Source organism: Monopterus albus, unplaced genomic scaffold (assembly GCF_001952655.1).
Source record: "Monopterus albus unplaced genomic scaffold, M_albus_1.0 scaffold244.1, whole genome shotgun sequence".
Taxonomy (NCBI): Eukaryota; Metazoa; Chordata; class Actinopteri; order Synbranchiformes; family Synbranchidae; genus Monopterus; species Monopterus albus.
This window is the reverse complement of record NW_018128124.1, coordinates 313,760-323,725: the sequence shown is the minus strand read 5'-3', so window position 1 is coordinate 323,725 and position 9,966 is coordinate 313,760. Positions and strand designations below refer to the sequence as shown.

The 9,966-nt window shown below is 39.8% G+C and overlaps 1 protein-coding gene across 3 annotated transcripts in view; it reads right to left on the bottom strand.

Moving 5' to 3' along the window:
• npm1b (nucleophosmin 1b) overlaps positions 1 to 9,600 on the bottom strand; it is a 16,102-nt gene extending 6,502 nt beyond the window's left edge. For 2 of the 3 annotated variants that reach the window (XR_002276632.1, XM_020620634.1), the window contains exons 1-8: positions 9,324 to 9,600; positions 8,937 to 9,019; positions 7,689 to 7,808; positions 7,509 to 7,602; positions 7,193 to 7,284; positions 6,856 to 6,917; positions 6,601 to 6,673; positions 2,455 to 2,553 (exon numbers count right to left, since the gene is read on the bottom strand). Coding sequence is in view for 2 of the 3 variants with exons in the window: in XM_020620634.1 (XP_020476290.1) it covers positions 2,455 to 2,553; positions 6,601 to 6,673; positions 6,856 to 6,917; positions 7,193 to 7,284; positions 7,509 to 7,602; positions 7,689 to 7,808; positions 8,937 to 9,019; positions 9,324 to 9,372 (672 nt within the window). In the remaining variant the exon portion in view is untranslated. The other variant, XM_020620635.1, reaches the window with a different exon arrangement.
• Positions 9,601 to 9,966: the final 366 nt, after the last annotated feature.

The window sequence follows — 9,966 nt, the reverse complement described above, 5'->3', positions numbered from 1 at the left end:
CTTTCTGAAGACATCAGTACGAAGCGTGGTCTTCCTTTGAACTGAACCAGCGTGCAGCTATACTCACTAAAACAATGACTCACACCCTTCTGAGATAAGTCTGAGTGACGTGCTTAACTTTACGACTATGACGTGTGCTTCATGGCATCAACTTCTCCAAGCCCATCAGTCAAAAGCAACCATCTGAAATGTAAGAACCTCAGATCAGGACAATTGGAGTCAGATGGATCTCATGATGAGCCTGTTATGCAAGAAGGTGTAGCTACACGCTCGGCTGTTAAAGGTGAGACTTGCAGTGTTGGCAAAGGATCTAACAAGCCAATCTAATGTCAGTCACCTGCATTTAGGAAAGAAGAAAACAGACATCCACTCACACTTCCCCACTCCTCAGGGGCATCTGGAGGTGCAAGCTGCAAAAGACATCAAATGCTGGTAATAAGAGCATTGGGAGAAGGTGTGTGCAGGAAGTGAACGGTGTGAAGAGGCTGTAGAACGAGGACAAGTGGAGAAGGGATGAGGGCAGTCAAAGCTCCACAGGCCAGAAAGCTGAACATGGCAGGGTGATTTCAGCAGTTTAGCTAATCCCCCGGGAGCATTTCAAGAATCACTGTGTTATGTCTGGATGATGGCCGCTGCGGATTTAGCTGCACTCTCCCACACACCAAGAACACTGGCCCTGGGGGGAATCACTTTCTCACCACAGGAGTCTAGCAACCCTGTAGCTCAGTGTCATGATGATCAAAATCATAGAGCTTTCTTTGAAGACAACAGACATGTTTTGCTATGCTACAGTCTTATGCTTACTGTGTGTGCCAGTGGGATAGGGTGGTGTGCCTTTAGTGTAAGCCATGTTTAATCACACAAGCAGCCAGAACTCATATGTCAATACATAACACCTTATCTAAACTGAGCTTCGGTCCAAGTCATGTATTTATCACAGTAACAGGCTTTGTGAAATCTGTAAAACTGCAGTGAAGCTTGCCAATTTGTTTTCACTGATATGTATATTATGTGTCCTACAGAAGGTTGATGGCATCAAAGGTGGGTGCAACTCAAAGGGGTCACAGGTCTATATTTTGCCCTAGGAAACCTGTTTAAAGGTCAGGTGTGTTTGTGTTGGGTTTTGAAAGGTGGATGTCCAAGAAATCAGCTATCACGTTGAGCTAATTGCAAGGTGCATTTATTACACTCCTTGGTAGTGAAAAGCTCTCTAAGTATTTATTGAGTATTCTCAGGCTCAGGTTTGAGCAGAAATGATTTTACACATAAAGATCATGTTGTTTGTCTTTTGTTTCTTTATAAGCAAAGTACATTGTGTAATGAATTTTACAAGCAAGCCTCATGAAGTTTTTACTTCCAGACATGATGTTAAGTACTGGGAGGTGCATATCTTTTTGTAAAGAAGGAGCTTTTAAATGTTTTCCTCTCTACTGCTTCAGGTTGGATTAACACAGACTCTCACTGTGAACGTAGCCCTTCTCATTCATGTGATTTTGGGGCTGGCACCACGGGAGGCTCTGCCAAAACAACGCAGAATTGTTTGGAAGAAAGCGGGATGTGGTTCAACTCTTTCTGCAACGAAATGTGACGTCATCTGGCAAGCTGCATTGGCCCATCATCTACATGTATGTGTGGATTCCTGGTAGATTACTCTGTAGCATGAACATATAGTTCTGCAGATTAGTTCGAGATTGTCACAAGCAAAGATAAAACGGTCGCTGCAATGATAACGTTCCAAAGTTGAAAATTCCTGACTATGAGTATTACAAACCACTGTGGTGTGTTTTGTCATCTAATAAGCTTAAACACATAACTGGACCTCCCAGATCATATTTCATTGTCTCATCAGTACAAAAAACAACATCCCCACACCAACGCAGTCATTTGTATTGTTTTAACACGGGGCAGTGGCTGTGTGAATCCAGCCTTATTCTGTGGGGGATCAATATTTTTTCTGAATATATTGTAGCACAAGGCATTAGTAACATAATACCAATCTATCAAAGTTGCTTCTCGGTTATGCAATTGGTAAGCCCCTCCTTTCTCTATTCTTCTTTAAAACTCTTGTTTTCATTAAGCCCAGTTATTTTGCATCATTAATGTATCAGTAATGAGTAATGTCTTTCAAAAGGAACAGTTTCTGGATTTGACTGTAACTGCAGACACAACGAATGAGAAACAGAAAATGTCCACACCTACTAGATCTAATCTGGTACAGGACAAAACCACACAGTTTTTAAATCTAGCTGTACTTTCTTCTAACAAATCTGAAGTCATTCAAACTAAGAATTCACACCTTTTCTCAATACATCAGTAAACCTGTTGTGCAAACACTGCTCAAAAAACTGGAGTCCAGGTCTGCAGGGCTGTCAACCAGTTCATTTAATAACCATGTGCATTACATCCTGAATACAAAGGAAACAAAGTTGAGTAAGTGATAAAACCTTTCTATACCTTAATCTGTGGTTTGCCTGCTGATCCTGATGGTTTCCCTCCAGGGCCGTTTTGCTTCACCGGAGTCTTGTTGGGCTTCTTAGCTAAAGACTCTGGGCTCTGAGAAAGCAAACAAACACAACCGTGATCCACAAATAAAGACATCCCAGGTGAGACATCTCTGAGTTTTAAGGAAATGTGCATTTTGAAGAGCTTAACTTACCAATCTGCTTTAATAAAATGCTCACAAAACACACAAAAATGGAAAAACTGGATGACACTGGTGAAAACATGGCCAATTACCACATTTAACAACCATCTACATACTTGTATATCATATTCTGGATGTTACACGTGTAGACTATGTTAAAAGCATTTCAACCCCAAGATGACAAAGAACACTGTAAAAACTAAAATAAAACAAAAAACAGCATCAAGTTAAAGGAGTACCGGCAGTCCTAATGTTAAGAATCAGTCATTTAACCGATTTAAGCATCTCAGCAAAAAAGTTCATACATCTGCTATACTAGAAACAAGTGCAAAGAAATCTGAAAGTATCTAAAAGAACCCATTTGATATAAATCAGAGGTAAATCCTCTCTGATCAGATACTAAGTGATCTCTACACTGTTTTTCTCCACACTGGCAGCCTTCCTGTCAGGTTTCCACTGCTCTCATTCACCTGTGTAATTACCTGGTAATAGTTGAGGCAAGTACCTACATTTCCTAAGCACCAGCCCCTTCCTTGCAGTCACTGGCATTCACCTTGGAATAGGCAAGAAGTGTAATTGCCTGTGTTGACATAACTGCTACAAGGCAATTACAAGTAATTTCCTAGAGCAATGCCTGGTAATACAAAATGCTGTTGCAGTGAGATTTTATAGGTTTGTTTTTTACAATGAGGATGTTAATGGATGAACCCGAAGGTGTGTGCTATGCAATCCAAACTCTTTTGCGATGACAAATAAAATTCCGCTGTGTTGCTGCCTCTTTTGTTACAGTGACCATTTCCACAGTCTGTCACTGATTATTTTTCACTTGTTTGTACCATAAGGTGAAGTGACGTTTAGCAAACTGCTCCATTCAGGAATTAAAAGGCGATGGCTTCTGTGTGTGACAAGTTGTGGTGTCCCTTGATGTCTGTGTTTTAACACAGTGACAACATGCTGAGCATTTCCTTGTTACATGACTCATTAACTGCATCGTCCTTCTCTGTGCTGTTATCTGGCTGTTTTTTAAACTCGCTCCATTGGTAAACAGCTAAACACATTACATTACACAGTCTGCATGAGGTCTTTACATAAGGACTAGTTGTGTTGTCTCAAGCCTTGTGTTGGAGCAGTCAGAGATGTTCAGTTCTGCAAACTCCTACACTGGGACATCAGAAAGAGTCTGCAGCAGAAAAGACGTGTTGCAGGAATGAACTATGGCCAAAGAGTCGTTCCTGTGATTGAAACACAGGTAATGTTCATGAGGTCCGAGTGCAATTCCAGGGCTCCTGGAAAAGTTACTGTTGTATAAAAACTGTGGTTTTAACTGAACAAAGGTGTCTCCTTAAATAACATTTGTCAGCACTTTAACTTTTTTACATAGGTGTGCACTGTTCCGTAAGTCGGTCGCTGGCACAGCCAGGCTTCTCTGTTGATAATTGTCTATAGTAATGATGCAAGATTTACTTGTCATGGCAATCCTGTCAAAATGAAATTCAAACATCTGAATACAAGTCACTTGTTGGCAACATGTCTCAGGATCATGTTTGTAACACACATCTAAGGCAGTCCAAACCAGAACTGAAAATTGTGCAACTCGATATACGCGTTTGCTCGTCATACCAGGCATCAAACCTGTGCCACATAAGATCCCATTACTTTTTGCACACTTTTTTTACATTGGAGATTTTATTTTAAATAGAGAAAATGGCCATTTGTCCAGCAAACAACTACTGTTTTTTTTTGTTTGTTTGTTTGTTTTGGAAAATGTATTACAAAAATCAACAGCTGTAATCAATTGTTTACAAAAGCATTCAGATCATTAGTTCAGCACTCAGATACTCAGTGCACAGTTATAGCTTCCAGTCTTCTTGGGCTATTATACAAGCGCTGCACCCCTGGTTTTGGGCAGTTTATCCCACTCTTCCTGGCACATCCCTTCAAGCTGCGACAGATTGGACAGGAGGCGTCTGTGAACCGCCAAAAACATTCTCTTGGGTCTAAGTCTGGGCTCCGGCTGGCCACTCAAGGACAGAGACTTGAAGCCACTCCAGTGTTGTCCTGGCTGTTTGCTTTTGCTTTTCAATACATTTGCAAAAAACTACAGTGTGTACAAATTGAAGGGGTTTGAATACCTCCTGACTTACTGCTTAAATAGTTCTCGATACACTCCTGTAAGTAATGATTTTCAGTAACAACAATCCCCTTTTTAGATCAAATACCCCTGATCAAAGAGAAAGTACATTAGACTACATACTGTACCTGACCAAGCAAATTATGTGACAGTTTTCGATGCTGAGAGATTCTGACACATTTTGATCAAAGCTCAAAGCAGCACCGAGGTCTGATACCCAACCAATTAAAACAAAAATGCTGACTCGTGTTAATTACTATTATTGCTGACTTATCAGTAAATCAATAACTGGTCCCAGCCTGTGTTTTAAAACCTTTGTGTATTCATTATAAAAGAATGAGACATTGAGCTAAGGAGAAGGTTGAAGAAAAAAATTAAGGTCAGGGAGAAGAGAGATGGGGGGTGTAGGAGGTGGGAGAACTAGAAGAGAAGACAACAGAATAAATCAAGAGGTGACAGAAACACTCAGCTGTCATCTGACCCTGAGGCAAGGATCAGCGCTCACGTTGCAGGTATGTGCATCTGCCCCACTTTGATCTTTTGCCTGGCACAGGTTGCACTTGGATAGGGTGTTAAGAAAACGTAAAGACATCATAAACAGACACCAAGGTAAAAATGAGGCAGATGCACACATGCAACAACACACTTACAAGTGATTGTGGTAACACACAAAACAATGGTTCAAAGGCAAAGGCCAAAGTGCAAAGCTGAAACAGCATGAGGGACGCTAAAAACAATGGGATGACAGAGCAAAGCTGAAACAGCATGAGGGACGCTACAAACAATGGGATGACAGAGACAAAGTGACAAAGATATGCAATGTTACTGAAAAATGGGGTAAAATGTTGAAATGTGCTTCTCTGCATATATATTAATATGTATTGTTGATGTCTGCAGGCTGACAGACATTTCTGTAAATGTGAAAGTGTACTTCAACAATTAGATGTATACGTATAATGTCTACATGTATCTCTGACTAGGTAAGTGCATGCATGTTTGTGTGTGTGTGTGTGTGTGTGTGTGCATGACCAGGATAATATAGTGCCGCCTTGCTGCTGACACGGTAAGAATTCAAGCAGATTACAGAGGAGAAATCCAATCATTACGCTACACAGACCTGTGTTTTTCTTGTGGAAAACAGGTGGGTACATGAGCAAACAGGATGAAAACGTGCCCTGTTTTGTCCCATGCAAAAGGCCGGACGGTCAGTGAGTGCACGAATGGGAAGGGTCTGCTGAAATGAAATGCTACTATAGGAGAAATAGTAGGAGTTTAAATTATGTGGTGGAAACAAAGTGGAGAAGGCCGACTGCAGCAACACAGAGAAATGCCTTTTACATAAAAAACTGAGGGCAAGTCCTTGGCTGCTCTGACACCTGGTGGACAACAGGGGCCTGGAAACATTGAACAAATAGTATCTAGTTCTAGTCATTTAGTTTGGTTTGAACACTGACGAGTCTTTAGCTCAGTGTGTTAAGGCAGTAACTACTCGATTACCTCAAAGGAGCCACAAAAATAATTTAACATAAAAAATAAGAGAATATTTTATTAATTGGTAACACTGAAAGCTAAAGATAAAACCTGCAAATAGCTTGCACCAAAGAAGGTGAAAGTGGTTCACAATCTTTTGTGCTTCCTAAATGGACAGATTGATATCCCTAAAGTTTAACTTTATGTTACACTGTGATAATCAAGAGGTCCCTTAATTGTTATGAGCAGTGTATTTTCTACGGTATCCTGCAGCTACTGTCAATTATTTTTCCACAGTTTCAAAGTTTGAGTTTTTATATATATAAAAAGGAACAAAAAAACAGGCTGGTCATACTTTTCTGAGCTCTTTTCCAGGAATCTTCTGAGGCTTCACATCATTTTCATCGCTGTCGTCATCTTCATCATCACTACAAAACAGTGGGAGGAAAGAGCAGTATGACATGAGCCAACATGACAGAAAAAAGAAAACAAAAACAGTGAATAAAGCCATTGCTTCTATTATTTGTGCAGCTGACTAAAACTTTGGCAGATAAAAATGATTTGTGGACAAGTGGAGTGACTGAAAATTCAGCATAGAAAAAAAACATACTCATCATCATCTTCATCACTGTCTTCTTCGTCGTCATCATCAGAATCCAGCTTTAGTTTTTTCTGCAAGGAAAAACATTTACCAGCTTGTGATTTTTGGTATTACCTTTTGATAATCACATTGTGTTATGTCATGTCACTTCACATCATTTACGACAACACAGCTCTTCACTGTTTAGTATGGGTACAGCGAGAAATAAACACCACACCATAATTTAATCTTGCTATTTTACGGAGGTTAACAAACATCTTCTGTGCTTCATTCTCAGCTTGTGGGATAATTTTCTAGTAGTTAAATACAGCTCTGCTGCCAAATGAATTCACACTGAGGTAGCTACCAGTGCAGGCTTCTTGCCCAACATCAGGCTCGCAGGTCGTTTCACTGGTGAAGTGTTGTTTTCCTCTTCTTCATCCTCTGAATCCTTCACACCTACATAGCAAACACTGGTTACTGGTTTGTGTTTTATGAATGTAAAATGGCACTCCATTAACTTCAAAGTAGAGCTACCAACTGGCTATTTCTGACATGACAATGAGTAGGTCAGGACTTCATTTTATTCATGTGATGAGCTGTTTACTGAGTCATATTGTGTAAGTATATGGAGCAGAATGAAAGACAACTGCAGCAGTAACAGCAATAGTGTTAATACGCACTAACAAAGTGCTGCCCACTGATGTGAACAGGTCCAGAGCCAGACTGGAGACGGAAGGTAACTGGAGGAGTGATCTCAAATCCCCCTAAACTCATCTGGACAATAAAAGAACAATTATAACAAGCAAATATTTTCATAATATTAATATAGTACTACTTTGTCAATGTTGGCATTTACTCACAGAAGGCAGGACGGACGGCTTCAGGACAACCAACGGCACTTTGGTTGTTTTTCCATCATAGGTGAGGCCCTCAAGTTCCACCATGTGAAACTTATCCTCGGCCTCAGCTCCCAGACACACCTGCAATAGCAGGTCACAGCATCAACAGGCTGACACACTTTGTCTATCCTAACACACACGACGTATGCAGACGTCAGCTGACCAACTCCATGTTTCTTCTTTTGTCTAATAAGGTTTTCTAGGGATATCACCTCTCCAGTTAGGGTCTTATTTTCCAAAATACTTGTTACATGCTGAAGACTATAGCTCCATTTTGATTAACAACAATATCTTTAATTAGTGTTGAAACAATTTATTAATTGGACACTGAACAGTTAGCTGAAATCCTCCAGGTAAATATGCCAAATATTTTCAGGGTGCAGCTGTTAAAATTAGAACCCACCCTTTACTGGTCAGTCTCAGACTTTCGGGTTGAAAATAAATGAAACAATAAATACATTTAAAACATTTGTCTGGTCTCTGGTAATTGCAGTCCACTGTAATGAACAACAACTTAACAGGTTTTGAGTTTCAACACCTGTTTTCTTCTTGCTTTCAGAAAACACCAATAGAATATAGTGATTAAGATAAGAAACATTAACACTGCCTGTAATCAAAATTTAAAATCATCTGGTATAAATATCATCAAAGTTCTAACAAAATATTTCCAGACAAGTAGAAAAAACTGCAAGACTAACAACTTAGGTTGTTGCCAAAACACAACATACAACTATCTTCAATGAAATATACACAAGAAATGTAAAAAGAGCATACACAGATTCTGACCTGAGCCGTATTTGTACAGACTAGGTGTAAATCTTAGGAACACAACACATGAACATAGTGTATGCATCCCCTGCAAATTTCACGTTGTTGATTTTGAAGTGAAAAGATGTACATACAACCCCAAACAGACTGAAAATGAGCCGTTCAAACAACCAGTTAGACACAAAATCAAAGAGTAACTGTATGCACAGGTTTTGTCAGTAACTTAATGCAGTAATCTCAACAATATGTAACGTTACTACGTTTTGAACTACACTGTAATTTTATTAAAGCAGCTACCTTTGGAGGTATAAACAAAGCAGAATTTAGCATAACGTTGGTCTATTTAATCCTTGTGTTTCCCCGTAAACCCATATTTGTCGTATTACTCAGTGGTAAGTCTTCTACGTGCAAAGGAAAGATAAAGGAAAGCCTTTTCCTTACTGCTTTGAGTGACAGCTGTTGCTCCGTATCATCGTCTTCTACGTCAATTTTGAACTCCCGTTTATCCGATTTGAGGGTGCAACCTACAGAAAAACAATACGTGCAGCGTGTAACTTACCATGTGCTTGTAGTTATTTTTAACAACATACACAAATACATAAAGGTATTGGGTCATTCTTTGCTATTTCCACGCAGCCCCATGCAGTGCTCGGCTAGCTAACAAAAGAGAGCTGAACTGGCGCCGAGTGGGGACAAGCAGGTTAGCCAACCACTGAGCTAACTTCTACCAGATAAAAATGTTAAATGCCTACTTGTGCATGACAACATGGTAGTAAAGCTGACTGTGCGACCGAATAATATAAGGTTTGTCAAAATAAGCGCGCTCACCAAACAAGTACATTTGTGGTCTGCTCATATCTGTAATATCGTCCTCCATCTTTGAAGTGGACGGTTGTACTTCCGGGAAATGCTTTGACAGTCACATCACTGAGCCAATAGAGAAGGTTAGCGTCACCTAGGGTTGAAGGCACTTGAGCCAATAGATGTGGAGACCGGGCAGGACAAAGAACACTGAATATTTTAGTAGATGAACACTAGATGACGCCGTCGTAGTATAGATTCACCATATATTATGGCCTATCTATTGGACTACTACTCAGCAGTACCTAAAATAATTAGCCCCACCTTTAACAGCTCCGACATTTGTGATGTTTACGCATTAATGTATCAATAATTATACGTATTATTCTGAAATGGGGTATTCTGCTTAATACATACTTAATTTTTGGTCTATTTAGTTTAACCTCTAGAGTCCTGAGCTTTGGAAACCCAAGCTGTGCGGTCCTCATATGAGGACGCAGGGACTCTAGAGGATATACTTTATAATTTACTTTAGGTATGTTTTGAGGCTATTAAAAGTACTTTCACATGAGTAAAGGTTTGACTTAAACTTGTACCAAATTATTTCAACACAGTCCTGTCATTATTTTTACTTAAATAAAAGACCTGAATGCTTCTTCTACTCCTGATA